At 42.1% G+C, this 21845-nt stretch overlaps 1 protein-coding gene across 2 annotated transcripts in view; it reads left to right on the top strand.

The window, feature by feature from the left end:
- The window catches only part of ZC3H14 (zinc finger CCCH-type containing 14), a 1193127-nt gene that overhangs the window by 931859 nt on the left and 239423 nt on the right, over positions 1 to 21845 (top strand). For both annotated transcript variants that reach the window (XM_044073898.1, XM_044073899.1), the window contains one exon: positions 1677 to 1765. In XM_044073898.1, coding sequence (XP_043929833.1) covers positions 1677 to 1765 — 89 coding nt within the window. The remainder of the gene's footprint in view (positions 1 to 1676; positions 1766 to 21845) is intronic.

Here is a 21845-nt window from a genome sequence, read left to right as displayed (position 1 = left end):
CTATCCCAGCAGTAATAGTTGAGATATTAATTTGAGAACTTTCTGAGAGAGACAGGGCATTCTGTATTCTATTTTGGACCTGACAAGAACCATTCACCACATCTGCCTTGCTCTGGTGAAGTAAGTTACTATAGAATAGTATAATTCTCTTAGATATATTCAGGAATATAGCAAAGCTTAGTTTAGATATTTTTCTTTATTTATTTGAGACTGTCCAGCAATGCTGTTTTAAATAGCATCTGTGATTTTAAACTCTTGATGTCACTGTGAATATATACTATTTTCTTGTTCTTTTATTATTTATTATTAAATATATTTAAACCTTTCATTGTGGCTGATCTGTATAGAGATATTTAAGTTTTGAGAGTACTGTGTGGGCCACTCCTAATAGCCTTTGCTCCTGGTCAGCCTACCATTTGTATTAATATTACACAGTAAGATTGTCCACCCTTTGTTAAGGGCCTTAAAGTAGCTGATAAGGAGTTGGCTGGTGACAGTGATAACTACCTTATAGTCTGGGTAAAAGGGGGCATAGCTAGTAAAATTGTGCCAGCCTTTCCCGTGTGTGTGTGTGTGTGTGTGTGTGTGTGTGTGTGTGTGTGTGTGTGTGTGTGTGTGTGTAAATCAAACATCAAGAATGTGTGTGTGTGTGTCAGCTACTTGGGCAGGGACACGAAGCACTGGTTGGACAGAGAGGGTGCTGGAAGTCTTGGCTTGGTCACTCAGCTGAGCTCTCAACTCTTTACCTGTGCCAATGGGGAGTCTTATTGGAGATCTGGAGAAAGAGGGAGAAACCAGCCCTGGGCTGACTATGGTCTCTGTGTGCTCTTATGGGAAATTGCATTTGATGCAGAGAGCTGTATCTGGAAATAGTGTGTGTGTACCTGTTATCCTTCGAGTGTATGTCCCTCACTGTTGCCAGTGGAGAGGATTGATGCTCCTTGATTACTGGTCCACTGGTGGGTCATCACAATATGAATAGGACATTGTTATGCATATGAAGAGAAGGAAAACACTCCAGTTTGGAAGTACAAGTCCCTGGGTAAGGAAGGGTTTGGTAAGAATGATCTTGTAACTGTTAACCTCCCAGGGGTAATAATTACTACTTAGGATTCTATAAATGTTAGTTATAGCTGTTATTACAGTAGCCTGAGTAACCCTCCTCTAAGACGATATTGTACTTCTGTAAGGTATATTACATTACAGTAGATTTTCAAGTGTTGTTCACTGTAGCAGAAAATTTACCCTCCTTCCCTCCCCTTGCTGGGTTATGTCTGTGGCTTCTTTTGATTTTTGCATGTATATCAAACAGATGTTATTAAGTAGTACTACATTCTTATGTTACTGTGTACTTTGCCTCAGTGTCTTACCTGTACTCTGTAAACACTACCTTCCTTGCATAGACAGCAGTCTGAAAGAGCCAACCAAAAGGCTGGCCATTGTTGATCCTTTACAGGGGTCTGCAGGAAAATGGACAACTAGGTCCTAGGAATGTGAATTTACGTAAATCAAATTTTGATGGTTTATTGCATTGTAACCATGACTGCTTCTCAAAGACTTGCTGCTGTTGTAAACACTTTACACAGCTATATCTTATTAGTGTTATCAGAAGAAACTGTTAGAAAAAGAGTAAATGTTTTTGTCACTGATTTTATTTTTCCATTTTAATTTATCAGTACCAGTACCAGTACCAATACCAGACACTGCTGTGTGTAAATTTTTCCCAGACTGCAAAAATATGAACTGTTCCTTTTATCATCCAAAGGTAAGGTAAAACTTTATGCCATTCTTTATTCCTCAAATTGCCAGACTCGCACACATCTGTCAGATGATGGCACTGTTAACATTTTGTAGAGCATTCTTCACCACCGAGTCTTAACACATAGATATAAACTCTAGGGGTGATAGGACTTAGAGTTATGCTTTTTAGTGGTGATGGCAGTGAGTTAGGTCATAAGCAGATGTCATGCTATGTAATAGTGCCTCAGGTGTTTTGATTGTTCTCATCAGGTTTTCAGAAGTTAGTCTTAATAAAAACACACATATATTGTATGGAGATGTCATGGTACTTCAGAGAGATAGCCGTCTTTTCCACCCCTGCTGTATCTATAAGACATACACTGATACAAGAAAGGCATTTTTTTTCACAGAAACCAGAAAACTCTGAAGTACTAGTTTGGGTAGTGTAGGTAGTGAACATTGGGAAAAGTGGGGAAGAAATGTAAATGTCAGTCTTTAAAATACCTGAAAGTTGCAGAAGTTTCAACAACCTGCATGGTAGAAGGAAAGGTGGAAGCATTCTGCATCAGAGAGGGTGTGGATGTCACTGCTATTATTGCTGCAGTGGAAGCTAGTTAGAGATAACATTTTGCTGAACTTTGAAAGAGTAATAGTAAACATGCAAGTTTCATGACTAAACTGGACAAGAACTCTGTGGATGCAGACATAGTGCTGTACAACCAGGCAGTTACCATGCCTGCATTGCAGCATGCAAACAAGTTTTTGAAAGAACAATATTTTGGCTTGTAGGTGAAGCTGGCAGAATTATTTCAGGACTTAATGGAACAAGAGGGTAAGGCAGGTAGAAATAAAGTTTGTTTGGTTTACTAGAAAGATTAGAAAATTCAGGCTACATGATGATTATGAAAGACAAACTGTTGAAGTAGTCTGGTTTTCAGTGAAAAGAACCAGCCTGGACAGAGCCCATTTGGTTTCATCACTGGCTTCTGAGCTTGCAGAAGAGGGAATATGACATTTATTAGTGACATTTTTAAGTCATGATATACAAAGGTACTGATTTTGACTATGCTCTGTCAGCCAGGGAAAGTTTGTATTGTTGGAGTAAAAGAAAAAAAATTGTTTTTTTTTTTTGGGGGGGGGCTGTGATATTCATTTCAAACATTTAAACAGCAAGCTTGATTCCTTCAGGTTATGTCTGAATGTATTCAGAAAACTTAAAAAAGTTTGTGAATTTTGCACAATGTAAAGGTCTTTTACCTGCAGTTTTGACAGTGTTTGTTCAAAAAAAAAGAAATAAATAGTTAATGGACAGGGTAACATAGTTTGTGTTATAAATAGTAAATGTTGATGTTATTCAGGAGCTGAGAAAGCAATTAAGTGAGCAAATTTTCCAGGACAATCCCATTACTTTGGTTGTAGAAGAAATTATGGATCAGAAACAGTTTTAAAGTTAACCTTGTCAGAACTGTATTTTTCCTAGTAAATGCAAGCTATAAAGTGTATAATTCAGTAAATATAATATGGTTACACCACACTCATTGAAAAATATAAAATTGCTGTCTAATAGTACTATTTAATAATTTAGTTTGTGTTGTGTAGTCATAATTGTTGAGGTATATTTTCACTGAAGTAGTTGATCCAATGTGGTCTTTTCTGTCTGCCTTAACTTGTGAGTTACCGGATCTAAGACCAGCATTTCAGAATCTTCAACTCCAAAGCTCCACATCCTCCCCCTTGGGTATTACAGTCAATTTCAAAAAGTCCAACCTGGAACCTTTTCAGCCTCTAGAGTTTATTGGATGCCATTTAGACACCACAAATCAGATTGCCAGGCTACCTCCTTTGAGATTATTATCCTTATGACTTCAAGCCCATCAAGTTTTGCTTCTTCAGATGCCATCAGCTTCAATAGTCCTTCATCTTCTGAGACTAATGGCTGCTGTGATCTGGCTTGTTACTGCAACAGAGTTCTTCAGCGGGCTTTCAGTCTAGTGGTCTCTTACAACTTATCCCATGATCTTTCCAGTTCATCTCACCAGTATTTGTCACAGTCTTATCTTTTGTTGGCTGATGTCAGATTAGGTTTCTGTAGGTCATCTGTTCATTTTTTGTTTTTCCTTTTGCTTTTCCTTAGCCACGGTGACCACAGACACTTCCCTGATGGAGTGGGGGTCATTTCAAAGAGAAGACACCCAAAGTTCCTGTTCCCAGTGTGAGGTTCGCCTTCACATCAGTGTTTTGGAGATGAGAGCAGTCCAAGCATTGAAGGCCTTCCAAGCTGCTTTCTCAAAGGTGTGATCACAATATAGACTGATTTTATCCCCTGTGCCAAACGGCTATGATGGTGTGGCAATGGGAGATGTCCTTACAACTCTTTCTGATGGTAACACACATCATGGGAAGATACAGCATTCTAGTGGACTACCTGAGCTGGAGCATTTTGATGCCTCACTAGTGGTCCTTCAATTTCCAATGGAGACGTGCATTTTCATCTTCTGGGCCATACATGCTGTAACCACTATGCGTCCCCTTCAATACCAAATGCAGCAGCTTCTCTTGCTTGACCACTACGTTTCCATTACACTTACCCTCCAATGCCCTTAATAATAAAGTTTCTGCTAAAAGCAGCCCATTACAGAGCAACTGTATTCCTAATATCACCTTTTTGGCCCAGACAGGTAGGGTTCTACTTCCTGTCCTCTCACCTTTTGCACCCTTGGTAGGTTTTGGATCCAATACTAGATTTGGTATCCCGTACTTCTGGCCAGCCTCACACAAATCTAAAATCCATTAGATTGACCACTTGGTTCTTCTAATTTTAATGATGGCAAGAGACCCCAAGCTTTCTAAGAGAATTGTGCATATTCTTTCCTCTTCTCAGAAGCTCTGTACCAGGATGCTTTATGGTACTAAGTGGAGTAGGTTCTCTTATTTGAGCTACCTCTAAGGGTTGGACCCCATTTCTTCTCCTTTGGATGCAATTTTAGATTTTATGTCTTCTTGAAAAGTTAGTCTACACACGACTTTCTATCTGTATCCAGCAGTATCACCTGCTCTTCTGTAAGCAACATGGATTTTGGCCTTGGCAAAGTGCTATGACAGGACTTTGATCCCAAACTGATGACATCCTGCTAAACTCTTATAGTAGCTTACTTACAAGTGCCTTACTTAAAGATCTGACAAAGGAATTTGACTTCATTGACCACTGTCTTCTCCAATACAAACTAAATGAAATTGGTATCATTCAGGATGCTGCTCCCTGATTTAAAAAAATCCTCACTGCCAGACATGTCAGAGTTAAAACAGGATCCTCCCAATCTGAATCTGCAACTATTACCGAAGGTGTGCCACAGGTACCCAGTCTTGCCCCCTCCACTTCTCCATATACATTAACAGACTTCTTTGTGAACTCCCAATCTCCCACATATCTTCTGTGCTGATGACATGGTCATTAACCGATCAGATCACCCTCACATCAACATTCAGTGCCAAATCTAGTCATACTTAAATGAGCTCTACCAATGGCAAATAAACTGTAAACTACTTTTCAGCCCCAACGAAGACTAAAAATATACTTTTTAGAACTCCATAAAAAATTAACCAAGCAACTGGTTCTTTAACTGTCTTTGACCTACACAACCATTCCATAGAGAATATCTCTCCCTTCAAATAGGACTGTGGCTTTGACCTACACAACCATTCCATAGAGAATATCGCTCCCTTCAAATAGGACTGTGGCTTGATCAGTCACTAAACTTCCATTTCCACGTACACAAAGTAAGAACCAAAATAAACTCCTTCCTCTTCTGGGCCAAAAAAACACTTTTTTTATCCTAACCAGCCAGAACAGCCACTAGCAAAGTAGATGTCCTTTTATTCCTGTGTTACAGAATTCTTGGTGTAGGATTTTCTGCCTCAGACGGACCTGTATGTCTGCTCTTATACAAAAGCTTCAGCTTGGCTGTTGTAGTTGTGTGGGACATCACGCATAGGGCCATAAACCAGGGACCATAAATGCGATGTCTGCATGCACAGACCTCAGAACTTTTCAGCAGCAGACCACCATATTGTGTGCTTCGCTCTTTCATGGCAAGACGTCTTAAAGCTAAGTACCCCATTGGGGTTTTCTTCTTTATTTTCTAGCTAAAACTTGGTTTGTTGTAGTAATCCTTAGCCAATGTCAGCAAGAAAGGGCAAATGCCAATGCAGGCACCAGATATCCCATAAAGACACGCAGGACCACTGCATTTTTTGCTTAGACTGGGAGCACGATCACAGCCCTTGCTCTATCTGCCAGTCATTTGTTCCAAAGACTCTACGCAGCTGTCTGACTGCACTTAATCTCTACCTAGAAAACCAATGGCTTAAAAAATTAGCTCTTAGGGTGGATCCCACCTTGGAGGCTTTGACTGAACCTCTGTGAAAGAAGGCCAAGTTTCCTAGGCTCTCTTCCTGTGCCGCTCCGCTTTCGGACGACCCGCCAGCTACCAATTTAGGAGTTGAGGGATGTCTGATAGACCGTCAACTTCTACAGCGACCTTTGAGGAAACTGCTTCAGTTCACAACCTGCACGTCCCCAGAGTCAACCGAGACATTGGCTACCGCTGAGGTCGAAGGGGAACCATACACAACAGGGTCTCCGGCCGGGATTCCTCCACCCGACATAGCTACCCTTAGCCAGGCATCCGACTCAAGGCCTACACCTAAGTCTACCCCAGTCAAAAGAAACAAAAAAACAAACATCTGACTACACCCGCCATAGGCTTGCCTGATTGGCAGTCCTTCACCTCATCCATAATTCAGGCCTTTCTGGCCCTTTAGCCTCTTCTCCAGCTACCCTTCCTCTGCTTAGCCTTAGGTCTGCCTCTACCTCTTCTCTTCCACCACCTACCTCACAAGATAGGGAAGAAGAGCAAGAGACATATTATTCATCTTCTGATTAATCTATTTCTTACACTTCCCAAATAGCCTCTCCTCAGGAGTATTACTCACCAGATGATTAATCTGTTGAAGGAGACCACCCCCCCCTCGAGATTATCACCTTTGGTGAAACCATAATCAAAATAAAATAATTCTTCAAATGGGACACCTCACAAATGTCTGATACCCAAAAAAAGGTATTTTGAGCTTTTACAAGTGGAATCTCCCTCCCCTTCTGCCATTCCACCTGTTATCCCTGCCTATTTAGACTCCTTTTCCTCAGCATCAAAGACACAAGACTCTCAACCCCTGCCCCTAAGAGGCCAGACCTCTTCTGCTCGGTGCCTGACAACCAGAAATGTTAAGTCAAGCCACCCTGGCAGATCCTGCTGTGATTGCCATTTCACCTGATAAACAATCCAGACTCATTCGGTTTGCCTCACTTTTACCTACAGACAAAGACAGCAAAAACAATGGCTAGAATTGGAAAGAAGGTCTACACCTCTTCCACATTGACCTTTACAGCAATCAAATATCAAACCCATATGCTTTGGACTTGGTCTCTCAAGCCACTACTCTGCTCGCTGCTACTCCTGACTATCCTACCAAATCTGACATCTCTTCCATACTATCTCTGGATGCCCAAGTAACCAGACACTCCATTAGCTGTAGTTATGATGGTGCAGAGGCCTCTGCACACTCTGCAGCATTTGCTTCTGTACTCAGGATATATTTCTGGCTTCATCTGCAACACTTGCCAGAATACTTCAAGTCTAAAATCTTAGATGCCCCCTAGACCCTAATTTCCTGTTTGGCAAACAATCAGCAGACCTATTTAAAAAAATTGCGGGAAGACAGTAAGGAACTCCAATACATCAAGCATCTTTTGGTGTCCCGTATTCCTAAATATTACAGGAATTACCCTGCCAAGGCTACATTTGTCAGACAAAACCCAGCCCCAGCTGGACTTACCTCTTCCAGACACAGAAGAGGGGCCAGAAGACAAATCCCTACCAGGCCAGCTGTCTCTCAGCCCCCTCTAGACAGCCTTTTCAAGACAGAGGAGGCCCCAACAATGCGTGACTGCCTTGCCCTCCTTCCCCTTTTCTGCCCACCTCTCCCACTGCCTCCCCTTCTGAAAAACCACCACAGACAAATGAGGTCTGGCTATTATTCAAAAAGGATACTTCTTCTCTTGGAAAGAAAGGCCACCCTTAAGGGGTGTCCAATTCCCCCCAAAAAATCAGAGACACCTCTTCCCACAGGTTCTGACAGACCTTCTGGACTTGGGCACCATAGAAACTGTCCCTCCAGGACAGGAAGGAAAGGGATTCTATTCAAGATTATTTCTGGTCCCCAAAAAAGATGGACCATGGAGACCTATTTTAGACCTTCCCTTCTTAAACCTGTTCTTAAAAGTGCCCACCATCAGAATGTTGTCCCTGCCAAATTTACTCCCTCTCATTCCTGCCTAGACTTTCATGGCCACTCTGAACCTGAAAGAAGCCTATCTGCACATACCCATTCTACCTTCCCACAGAAAAGTTTTACATTTTTCTGGACCCTCCTCTCAGTTCCAATTTACTGCATTGCCCTTTGGTTTGTCCACTGCCCACAGAATACCTGGCACCTGCCATACTCTATTGCAGAACACAGGGGATTCAGATTTATCCCTACCTAGACGACATCCTGATCCTAGCAGACTGCAAGGAAACCCTTTTAGTCCATGTAAAGTTCACAATGTGCCTACTATGAAATCTGGGGTTCACCCTCAACCTCCCAAAATCCTCCTTGATCTCAGAACAAGACAAAATATTTCTGGGTTGCAGGATCAAAATGGACATTATGAAAGCCTTTCTTCCCCAGGACAAGGTCAGTTCCCTGACCTCCCATTTCAGATCCCTGCTGCAGACCTAGAAAATAACTGCAAGGCAATTCCTAAGGACCCTAGGCCTAATGGTTGCCACCATCCTCATGCTACCACTAGTCAGGATGCACATGCAAAAGCTACAGCGGTATCTAAAAAATGTTTGGTCTCAGCATCAACATCCTCTAGAGCATGAAATCACCCTCCTCCCCTGCCTAAAGTCAGAAATACTATGGTGGATTCAGCAAGTCCATCTGAATCCGAGCCTTCTGCTGCAGCCTCCTCTCCCAAACTAGTTCATGCATACGGATGCTTCAGACTTAGGATGAGGAGCCACAATGGCAACCTACATGGTCCAAGCAAAGTAGCACCCTTCCTTAAAGAACAAACACATTAATGTGAGGAAAATGACAGCAGTCCTTCTGGCACTGAAAGCCTTCATTCCACTCCTACTACCAGGTGTTCTCCAAATAATAACAGAGAACACCACAGTTATGTGGTACCTCAACAAGCAGGGAGGAACAAAAGCGTACCACCTTTGCAGACTAACAATACTAATATGAAACCTAGCCTTGCGACACAATTTGTCCCTGCAGATATCCTACATACCCTCACAGGACAACAGACAGGCAGACCTTCTCAGCAGAACATCCTCTCCACAGCAGGAATGGATGCTGGACAGGAATGTCTTTCTAGACATTGTCCACCAATGGGGCACACCTCAAGTAGACTTATTTGTCTCCCCCCAGAACAGACAACTGCAGAACTTCTGCTGCAAGACCTACTCCCCTCTAGCTTGGAGAGAGATGCATTCAGCATTTCTTGGAAGGGAAGGTCTCTATATGCCTTTCCTCCCTTCCCACTAATTTAGAAAGTCCTCCTGAAACTCAGGAGAGACAAACCATAAATCTTGTTGTTGACCCCCTATTGGCCAAGGCAGCACTGGCCCCCCCTACTTCTCAATGTAGCCATGGGCGTTCACCACAAGTTACCCCACAAGGTGGACCTTCTGACACAACAAAAGGAAATCCTCATTCACTCACACTTGCAGATGTTGTTACTGACACTGCGGGTGATAAACTTCTAATTCCCTTCAGGCACCACTACTCAGAGGATGTGCTTTCAGTCCCAAGGGAGGCCAGGAAACCTACTACAAGAAAATTTTACTTAGCTAAATGGGAGAGATTTTCAGAATGGTGTTTGGACAAGGACAAGGATCCATGCATTGCAGATCCTCCCTAGTTCTTGCATATGTGTGTCAACTAGTAAAGGGCGGACTCTCTTACTCTTCAGTGAAAGTCCACCTTTCAGCAATCTCAGCCTGCCTGCCACTAGACCATCCCCTTATAGCCAGGCTTGATGTGAAGCTATTCTTAAAAGGGGTCTTACACATCAGACCTCCAAGAAAACCCATTCCACCATCCTTTGACCTAAACGTCATCCTGGAAAAACTAACCCAGTCTCATTTGAACCTGCTAGTGTGGCTACTCTGCAAATGTGCACATGGAAGACAGTGCTGCTAGTTGCCATAACTTCAGGCAGAATGGTGTCTGAATTACAGGCCCTAATGGCCTGCCCCCATACACTACATTCCACAGGGACAGGATAACAATAAGAACCAACCCTTATTTTATGCCGAAGGTGGTCAATGATCTGTCCATAAACCAATATATTCATCTTCCCACCTTCTACTCCTCTCCCACCAGTGATAGTGAGAGAATGCTCCTCTTCCTGGATGTAGACAGACAGCTAAGATTTTACCTAGATGAAACAAAATCCATAAGAAAATCCAATCAGCTGTTTGTTTCCTTCCATCCCAGGGCCCTGGGCAAGTCAGTCTCCAAACAAACCATTGCATGTTGAATTAAGAAAACCATTTGCCTATGTTGTTCACACCATGGCAAAAAACTCCCACCTCCCACTCCACCAGGCCAGTGGCAGCCTCCAAAGCTTTCTTAAAGGCCAGGACACTGCTTCCATACTAGAAGCAGCCACATGGTCCACTATTCACACTTTCACCAAACACTACAAGTTAGACAATGTCTCCAGAGCATGTGCAGGATTTGCCAGAGCAATCCTGCAGGGCTTTGTAGAATCAGCCTATTCTACCTCCACCCTTCCTTCTAGCTAAGCTGTGGTACTCTCCCTCACCAAGAATACTGTAACATAGGAGTAGAAGGACATAGAATAGTTGTGTAAAATCTTACCATAACCGTAGATGTCCTTCTCTTTCATGTTGCAGTATTCCTTCCCACCCACCAAACCCCCTTATCCTACTCACTCTCAGTTATTGATATCTTTAGGTCTCTTGGGGGCTATACCCTACCCTGTGACCTATGTAACCACATAATGGCTCCTTGACCCTATGACTGACATCACTGGCTACTTTCTTCTGCTGGGCTTTCAGGTTCTGAGGTCTGTGCATGCAAATGTCACATTTAAGGTCCCTGATTTATGGCACTACATGTGACGTCCCACGCAACTACAACAGCCAAGCTGAAGCTTTTGTATAGGAGCCGACGTATGGGTCCCCTGAGGTGGAAAATCCCACACCAAGAATATTGCAACATGGAAGAGAAGGACATCTATGGTTATGGTAAGATTTTACACAACTATTCTATTTCCCTTCTCAACCTGAATATGGGCTCCCAATTTTTGCTCCTGCCTCCAAGGAAAATATTGTCACACTCCAGACTGTCTTTAACATCTGTCAATTCATTACAAATTCACCTCTCTGTGAGCATCACTGTATCGCCCTAGAAAAAATCAAAATGGCTACCTATAAAACAAAGACTGAATCTGCTTATAGGATCTCACCTCTACAGACTATTCCATCCCCACGCATTTGATCCTCTTACAGCTAGACTTCAGGATAAAACCTCATCATATACCCTGAGGCACTGCTCTCAAGCCACACCAGTTCTCATTACCCCTAGAACTAAACTCCACAGTACTGCACACGCTTTCTCCTCTCAGGCACCTACTCTCTGGCAACCTCTCCCCATTGACATTGAGGAAATCAACACTTATTCCAAATTCAGAATGCAACAAAAAAAGTTCTTCTTCATCAAAGCCAAATGTTTCTTTTTCAACCCACAACATATCACCTAACCTGTTTCCTTTCCAAGTCTCTCTTCTCCTCGCTCAAGATTCACTGAAGATTGACCCACTTTAGAAGTTAATGTATATATTGTCCATTACACTCTGCTTGATTGTACATTGCACTCTGTTTGTTTACTAGAATGTATGTACACATTTTCTTCTATGTAATTAGTCTGAACTACTCTGTTATTGCTTACTTTTCTATATTTTTTGTTTGTGAAATAGTCTGTATTCCACCCGGCTTGAGCCTGAAATTGGTCAGTATTGATCAGTGTAGTACCCCAGTAAGCAAGTATAATTAAATGGGTTTATTCAGCTACTCAACTATGTAGGTTCAGTTGGTGGCCATTTTAAATTTCCACATGGGTCATGATCAAGTACCCACTGTGTTTCTCAGATTATCTAAGCCTTTTTTGACGGGCACTTTTCTGTTCAGACCTCCTGTGTGGGATCCACTTCCTCCTTGGGATTTACTTCTTCTAATCTAAGCTTTGACCAGGGCCTCTTTCAAACCAGCTGCTTCTGTAGACTTAAAGTATCTTTCATGGAAAACACTCTTCTTAGTGGCAGTAACTTCAACCAGAAGAATCTCAGAACTCAAGCTTTGTCTTGCATTTCATCCTATCTTGTCTTTCATAATGACCCCTTGTGGATAAATCCATTTTTCTTGCCTAAGGTGGCATTTGAGTCTACTCTAAACCAAGCAATTCAGTTGCCATTTTTCTTTAAAAATTTCAGTCACAAAGGTGCATGTGTACTCTATTGTTTAGACTTTTATTGCCAGCCATGCTTCTGTTTGTACAGGACCAAACATTTCAGGAAGTCTGATCAGTTTTATTTTGTGTCCTTTTTTAGGGATAAGTTTGGAGAAGCAGTTTCCAAGGTAACTTTGTCCTGATGGCTTTCTGATTGCATATCCTTTGTTTATACCTTGACAGGTGTAACTAAACATAACAAGCCAAAAGCCCACTCGACTTTGACAGTTTCTACTTCAACTGTCTTCTTTGGTCGTGATTCTCTAGATGGCATTTGTGCAGCTGCTGCATGCTCTAATTCCCATGCTTTATGTCTCATTATGTAAACAAGACATTCAGTCCAGATCTAGGACATCTTTTTGCTCCACCATTTTGTGGAATATTCTCTCCTGATTCCATCCATTCTGGCTGGCTATGGAGTCTGTCCCACAGGTTGAGACGAACAGAAATGATAACATCGGATATGAAAGTTATGTACTTAACATAATGCTAGATCCATGTTGTCTTCTTCCATCCGTCTCAGTCATCCCTCCCTCCCACCACTCCCCCTTCCAAATTGTCACTGGTATGTGTGGAGCTTGGTTGACCTTGTGGGCTGGTCCAAAGTCTGGTCTGGAAACCCTTTTGTTCCATTCTCTTTTGTTAGTAGAATTGTGTATGTGTAAGTCAGGAATGGTTGGGCAAACTCATTCCAAATATATTTATACAGGCAGAGCATTAAGGGAGTGGAGGTGGAGATTTGAAGCTGAAGATTCTGAAGTGCTGGTCTGGGATCCATTTGGATCCAGTAACCTACAGGTTGAGGTGGACAGAAGAAGACTATGTGGATCTAGCATATATGGTAAGTAAATAACTTGTTTTTCCATCCTGTACCTTTCAGCAGGTCATCACAACCAAATTAAGAACGTTTGGTCTCCAGGGAAATCTCCAGAGTAATCTTAACAGGTCTAAAAAATAAAAAATGATGACATATTTCCCAGACTGTATCAGAAAAAATTAAGTTGTGGTGGTATACATGTGTCAGGGGTGGGAGAAGACCCTTTGATTTGAAATGTATTAATGGGTTGCTTTAGTGGTCAGTGTTGCATTTTTGAAGCTGTAAATCTCACTGTAATTTAATTACCAATAGAAATGAAACTTTATTAAAGTTTGAGGGTAATTCAGTCTTTGGATATTTTGTGGGGTCAGGACTGTTGGTATCATATCTACTTTCCTTTCTTTTTAGCTGCTTAATTTACAGATATTCCTGTATGAAAAACATGGGGGAATGCTAGATCTGTTTATGGATTAGACTGAGTATTTTACAAAAAAAGAATAACAAGAAAAAAGGGCAAATGTTAAAAATCCTATCTCATGCCGGATGCCAGCCCAAGTTGCCATCTAACTTGTAACTTAAAGCAGCGAATGAGCTGCTGTGCTGTCACCTGGGTTGGAATAGTCCTACCTTCAAGGAAGAAAATTGGACTGAAGGAGTCTTACCCAAAGGGAGAATAGACTCTGTCTCATTATGAACTGAATGTGGTAGAGTTCACATTCTGAAGGCAGTTTAATGAGTTCATAGGACTGCTGAGATGGGTGCTTGAGGGTTGTATAGAATGAGGCAAATCAGAACCAGGCAGAATTGTCATTTTATTCATAAACTTAAAAACACATAAATGCTTAACTGAATCACTGTGTTTTTTTTGTCCCAACAAGGCTTCATCAGATGAGTGATTAAACCTACTAACACTGTTTAAATACTTTTCATATATTTTCATAATTTTCTTAATATTTTTATATATTTAAAGTGTTTTAACAGTGTAAATTAATGTAAAAACTTTTGTTATGACTTTTGTACCCTTTATGGATTGGTGTGGGCTGGCTGCCTTGGTGGGCCATTTTGAGACTGGCTGCCTCTTGTGAGAGTGAAACCCTGCACTTTGCTTTTGTGGGGTGAACACCTTGACCATTAGCCTAATCTCTCTCCTTACATTTAAGTGCATCCAACATTTCAGATTGTTTTACAAAGCTTTTAACAATGTTTTTAAATATTTAACATCTTTAATATTTTTATAAGTTTTTACATTTACTAACAAATATTTTTAGTGGTTTTAGCTAATATGTTTGTAGGAGTTCAGTTTGTTTCACTTTAGTAATTAATGGTAATTAATGGAATTTGCATTAAGTGATCAAGTATCGGGGGAAAGTATTTAAACAGTGTTAGGTTTAAACACTCATCTGATGAAGTCTTGTTGAGACAAAAATGTGGTCAGTCAGTTAAGTGTTTATGGGTTTTTATGTTTATGAATAAAAGTGACATTCTGCCTGGTTCTGGTTTGTCTGGTTCTTCACAAGTGCCTTTAGTCAGTCCCTGGTTACTACACTTTGTTGCATAGGATGGAAACTTGATATAGTTTTTCCTTGTGATGTGGGAAATTTCCATGAGTTGAAATAATGAGATGAAGATGTAGATGTGAGAACAATTTATAGACAGTGAGGCGGTCATATGAGTATTTCAGAGACCTCTGCTTGAGTAACCCAATCTCTCTCTCTCTATATATATATATATATATATATATATATTTATATATATATATATATATATATATATATATATATATATATATAGATGTGGGTGTATTTCAAAGTACCAAATTACCACTTCATCAAATTCCACATCTTCAAGATGACAACGCCGAGAAACTGCAGAAAGCTGAACACCTGAAACATCATAAACTTTCCATTGGAAAATTGCCACTTGGCCACCATGGTGAACTTTGCCCTTTCCCATCTGTACTGTGATCTTGGTGTTGGTATACTTAGTTAGGGGGTGTGTGTAAAACAGGGAAAGATAGTAAGGTAAAAGGTTTTGACTTCTTTTTCCCAACCACAAAATGTTACTTGAAAATGACTGAATACAGGATTTGGGTTCCTCTTGGTTATAGGTAGCTAGTCATGGGACTTTAAGTTTTTGTGAGTAGTCAAGCTGTGATGATGTCAATATAGCAGACTTGTAGCATGTCTCTCTGTTGATCAGTGGCAGTGAAAAACATTAAGCAGCCTGCCTGCCCCTGTGGGAGTGGTTACTGACTTGAAACTGTAGTTTTATTGGCCATTTTGGGTCAATTCCAAAACTCCTTCAGCTTCCTCTCTTAAAACCTGGTTGCCTCATGGTTTTGGCGTCTTTTCAGGCTTGTTGGCTGTTGGTGAAGCACCCACCAAGAGGAGAAAACGCTGAGAGAAGAAAGGAGCCACTTTTGAGACTTTAAGTATTTTTCCTCTGTTTATTTGCTAAGTTTTTCTGCATAGCCGCCTATTTTGAGCATTTTCTGGCTTGTTAAATTTGATTTCTGCATTAGTAACTGTATTTAGAGCACAACCTAGAGCTGTTTACTGAATTTCCTCTTTGCACTTATTTTTAAAATCGTTCTTTTCTTAAAACTTGCATTTTATCTGTCTTTGGCCTAGCACTCTTGTGTGGGGTCATTTACTGCACTGTTATAACTTGTTGATACTTGTTAACCTCTGCTATCTCTGAAAAAAACAAAAAAAATCTTGCTTTTTTCCCACTTTTCTGAGATTTAAAAAAGTTCAGTTACAGGCTTGCTGTTCTTGAACTGTTTGTAAGTTTCTGTGAGGCCATTTTTTGCTTGGGCTAAAGGAAAGTCTCTCTGTTGATCAGTGGCAGTGAAAAACATTGAGCAGCCTGCCTGGCCCTGTGGGAGTGGTTACTGACTTGAAACTGTAGTTTTATTGGCCATTTTGGGTCAATTCCAAAACTCCTTCATCTTCCTCTCTTAAAACCCTCTTTTGCGCGTTTTTGGGCGTTTTTGAGCATAGCGCAACAATGGGCAGCGCCGCCTAATTGGGTTTAAACTATTCCTGGCTCCACAAAGTCTGCTGTTCACTTTTTCCCTTAGAACTGCTCTCTCTCTCAATTTAAACACCATATTCTCATTCTAAGGCCCTTCACTGGCCCAATTAAGTAATCCTACAAGTTAGCACTATTAAACCATAAGCACTACTTACTCTTATACTCTCTACGATTACCCTGTCCTCTATTGGTCCGTCTTAAATTCAGTTTCCCTGTTACTCTAGCATGTCCAAAGGTCAGTTAATGGTTTCCTCTCCAGTCCAGCTGGTGAATCTGGGAATTTTGAGGCAATGTTACAACTGTCTCATGTACACGGACAACCCTCTCCTCCTCCAAACAGGTTCAAATATATGTGAGAGATGCAACTATTTAGCCAAACTGGAGGCTGAGCTCTCTCATCTCAAAACTGGTGTAACCAGTCAGGAGGAGAAGGTAACCTCACACAACACAATTCCAGTATCACATAGTCACACCACATCAGCGAACCAAACACATAAATACACAAAAACATACTCGGAGGCTCTAAATAAAAATCTACCTAAGCAACTGAGACCTCCAAAGCAGACATCCAAGCAAACGTTACCTCAAAACAAAACACACACAACACATAACCCACAAAGTCAGTGTGCCAAGCAGCCACAGCCCTTAAGGCTGAATAACACACCTGATACTCTTGTTATAGGTGACTCTATTGTCAGACACACTGACGTCCCGCTCACCAGGCTGAATAAAGAGAAGGTCACAGTGAGCTGCCTGTCGGGTGCTAGGATCCGACATATAACGCAAGCACTCAGGTCACTCCAAAGCAAATACAAATATGACTCAGTCATTGCACATGCTGGTGTGAATGACCTGAGACGTACCTCCCTGGACTACATGAAAAGAGACATAGAGGAGCTCTCTGATCATGTAGCCCAGGCTGGTATGACCCTGACCTTGAGCAGCATCTTACCCTCACCTAGAATGATGCCGCAGTACAAAGACAAAATGATCGATTTTAACAATTGACTAAACTTTTGGTGTCATTCAAAGGGGATCCAGTGTCTGTCAGCCTGGGATGACATGCTCGACAAGCCACGTTGCTTCGCTAGGGACGGCTTGCACCTGTCACCACTGGGCTTTTGGATATTGGCAAAGGCTCTTGCCACCCCCATAGTGCCTTTTTTAGGCAAGGCTCAAAAGTCAAACCCACCCCCATAGACAGCACAAGGAACAAGAAACTAAGGGGAATGCTGCTAAAAGCCAGAAGTCATAACCGCAAGATGCACGCACTCGAAGCTCTCCTCAGTATGGAGAACATCGATATCTGTGCAGTGACAGAAACCTGGTTCAAGGCTCCAGAGAACACCCCAGCACTACCAGGCTATACCTCATATCATGCTTTTCGGCCCCAAAACCCGGACCGAACCACAAACGGAGGGGGGAGTTTTCATATTTATCAAGGATATCCACACCTCCAGGTTAGTGGCATTGCACAAAGTATCTGAGACCATCCATGTGCAACTAACAGTGGGCAAGACTGCTTTTCAGTTTATTGCATCCTACAGACCACCCTCTCAAAGTCAGGAATCCCATTCGGCTTTCCTGAAAACATTGGAGAACATGAAGATCCCTCCGAACACCATTATATTGGGCGACTTCATCTACCCAAACATTGACTGGGAGCACTACTCAAGCCCCAGCACCTTAGCCCAAAGATTCCTGGAAATTATAAACTCAAATGCTATGGAACAACTAGTCACCACTCCCACAAGAGGGGACAACATACTAGACCTGATCATTACCAACATGGGGACTCTATGCTCCACACCAGAAGTATATCCCTCATTGGTAAGATCAGACCATAAATTAATTTCACTGGATGTCCACATCCCGACCCCACCCCAGCCCAGAAAACCACAGTGAAAAACTTCTCAAAAGCTAACTTCTCACTTCTCAAAACCGAAGTGGAATCCTTTAAGGCCCCAGGGCCAGTGGAAACTACAGCCCAAACTGCAGAATCCTATATAAATGCATTCTACGGACATCTCCAGGAATGCATGGATCATGCTATCCCAAACAAAACCAAGACCCAATCATCCAAAGGCAGGCATCCAGTCTGGTGGACCCCTGCCATAAATAAACTGTACAACAGAAGGGGGAAGCTACTACATGATAGAGCAAAATCCCTAATAGGGAAGGCATCTCTGATCAGTACTAGCAAAAAATTACGATCCCTCATAAAATCCTCCAAGGCCAGCTTCGAGAGAAAAATTGCTTAGGACACCAAAGACAATCATAAGGCTTTTTTCAGTTATGTTAGAAACCTGGGATGCAACTCCCAGACTTGTTCTGAGTTGATTCTAAACGACAAAAAATACACTGAACCCACAGACATCGCCAATATCCTGGCAGACAGGTTCAGTGCAAACTTCTCCACCCCCTCCCCCCAAAAGAGCAAGTATCTATCCCGGCAGAGTGCTGCCTCCCAAACATCTCAGATGCTCAGGTGAAGGCTGCCCTCTCCAAAGCAAAAAACACTGCTTCCATGGGACCAGATGGCGTCCCAGGTTGTGTCCTACATGAACTACAAGAGGAACTAATCCCTCAAATAAAACAGCTATACAATCTCAGCCTCACTACAGGATATGTGCCCACAGAATGGCGTACAGCAACAGTGGTCCCACTCCACAAAGGTGGAGCCTCTACGGACCCTGGAAACTATCGCCCCATAAGCCTGACTAGCTTAGTCTGCAAGGCTATGGAGAGGAGCATCATGGAGCTCATAAACAAAGACATTGGGGACCTACAGACACTAAATCCTACCTAGTTCGGCTTTGTCAAGGGCAGATCCTGCCTTTTGAACCTGGTTGACTTCTTTGAAACAGTCACCAAAGCCATAGATGAAGGGAAGGTAGTCCACACAGCCTATCTGGACCTTGCAAAGGCATTTGACACAATACCCCACTCGGGCATCATAGATAATCTATCCAGCTTAAATATAAACCCCCATGTCACAAGATGGGTCACAAACTGGCTCAAAGACAGAACCCACAGAGTGAGAGTTGCTGGAGCCATGTCAGACTCGAAATCGGTCACAAGTGGTGTCCCACAGGGTTCTGTCCTGAGACCACTCTTGTTCGGTATATACTTTTCCGAGGTACAGGCAAACGTGGGAGGACTATGGCTCACCAAGTTCGCTGACGACTGCAAACTGGGCGCCGTAAACAACTCTCCAGCTGACACAAACATCCTTCAAAAAGGTCTCACAGCGACAGATAACTGGTGCCAGCACCATGGTTTAAAGCTAAATGCCAAAAAATGTATAGTCATACCCTTTGGCAAAAACAATGTGCCCACAAATTACCACATAGGCGGAAACCCATTAAGTACAGAGAAAGTTATTAGGGACCTGGGGACCCAAGTTGATAGCAATCTCTCCTTTGAAAACCACATTGCCAAAGTGGTTAGAAAGACCTTCTACATAGCCCACCTCATCACGAAGGGTTTCACATCTAGATCAAGAGAGGTAATCGTGCCCCTTTATTCATCCCTCATCAGGCCCATCATAGAATACAATGCCCCTTTTGGGATGTACCCTACCCGACACCTGCAGCAATTAGAAAGACCCCAAAAGTATCTCACCAAGAGGATCAAGGGTCTCAAACAGATGCCATATGCTGCTCGGTTAAAAAAACTCCAGCTCTACTCAGTTGCATACCGCCTACTTCGAGGCGATCTATGCCTGACATACAAAGCTATGTCAAATCCAGAATTAATGGACATGCTCCACCTCAGTAAATCTAAATCCCTTAGAGCCACACGCTCGAGGGACTTGAACCTCAGCACAGAAATAAATAGAACTTGCTGGAGGGACAGGTTCATAACCCAGAGGCTCTCTTTGCTCTGGAATAGAATTCCAGTATATGTGAGGCAGAGCACCTCACTGAATCTCTTCAAGAAGAATCTCGATAAGTGGATGGGGGATCGTAGGTTTGTCCCAGGGATTACTCCCGTGTCACTATTAGACAGAGGCACAGTAAACTAAACCTTAAAAAGGGCACAGTATACTCAAATCAAGGGGTGGCGTAAGCCATACAGAATCGGGCTAGGCTTATAATTGCCCCAGGGCAGATAGCCTAGTATGAACCTATGAACCTATGGGAGGTTTGAGGTGTCCCTTAAGTGTACATGGAAGGAAATCTGGTTATAGGTGGGTGGCAATACTCAGATTTAAAAAGAGTCTTACTAGACTTTACTACGACTAAACTGAAGTACTGTGAATAAATTTGGAGTTAGTGAAATTGTGGATGATAAGGGGAGTGGTGTTGGGTACCCTGTGGGATGGAGAAAAGTACTTAAAGCTTAGGATAGAAAGGCTTGATATTTTAAAGTTTAAAACCTAAAAGGCATTTATTTTAAAAGTATGGTTGGATTCTCAGTGTTACAAGCTTGTTACCAATCAGCTTGATCTTTACTTGAACATACGTTATATTACTGTACAACAGTTTGAAGTGTTCTCTGATTGCAGCAAGCTACTCTTTGTTATCCTGTCTTATTCCTTAGTTTAAAATTAGCTGTTTGCTCAGCTTCAACACTATCCCAACTCCAAACAATCACCCAAGACTCCTCCTCCGGTGTTGAGACCTGGCTGAAATAAGCCCAACCATGTGAATCCCAAAAAAACAAAATTAAATTATATTTATCTATGGTAACCTCTGCCAACTAGCACTGTACTAAATAGAATGGCATCTAATAACATCAAAATAGAACAAGTCACCAATACCAAGTTGTTGAGTGTCAACAAAACTTAAATTTGACATCACATCAATGTTGTTGTTCAGAAAACCCTCAGCAATTTAGAAGTGCTCTGTAAAGCCATGCCATATCTCACTGACAATAGCAGGAAGGCTACTGCAACACCCACTTACTTCCAAGCTTGCTGTATGCATCTACATGAGTTGAGTGGCTTAGTGGGCGAATGCATAATGCTGTAGTTGACAGTGGCCTGGGTTTGAGACGTGGCAGGGGGGATTATTTCAATGGATGAGGGCAAAATCATTACCTTGACCTGACTAAGGCATTTGACACAATACCCTACTTGGGCATTGTTGACAAACTCAAGAGGTTAGGTACAAACCCATATGTCACCCAGTGGATAGCCAACTGGCTCACAGACAGGACCCATAAAGTTAGAATTGGGGAGTCCAAAGAGGCCAGTCACAAGTGAAGTCTCTCAGGGATCAGTCCTTGGACCGTTCTTTTTTTGGCATTTACTTCTCAGAAGTCAAGGCCAATATCAGTGGTCTCTGGCTGACTAAATTTGCAGATGATTGCAAATTAGGAGCACTCATTCAATCTCACATTGACACATTTGTTCTCCAGGAAGGGCTGACACAGACAAACAACTGGTGTTAGAGTCATGGCAAAAACTAAATGCCAAGAAATGCATAATAGAATCCTTTGGGAAGTCAACCATCCCTGGTAGCTATCATATTGACAATACACCCCTTAGAGCTAACCCAGTAGTCAGGGACTTAGAGACACACACAGGTAGTAATCTAGCCTTTGATCATCATGTGTCTACAGTGGTGAGGAAATCATTCTATGTTGCGCAACTTATAAACAA

This window comes from Protopterus annectens, chromosome 6.part0, assembly GCF_019279795.1.
Source record: "Protopterus annectens isolate FY-2018-M chromosome 6.part0, PAN1.0, whole genome shotgun sequence".
Classification (NCBI taxonomy): Eukaryota; Metazoa; Chordata; order Ceratodontiformes; family Protopteridae; genus Protopterus; species Protopterus annectens.
This window is presented reverse-complemented; position numbering and strand designations above follow the sequence as displayed.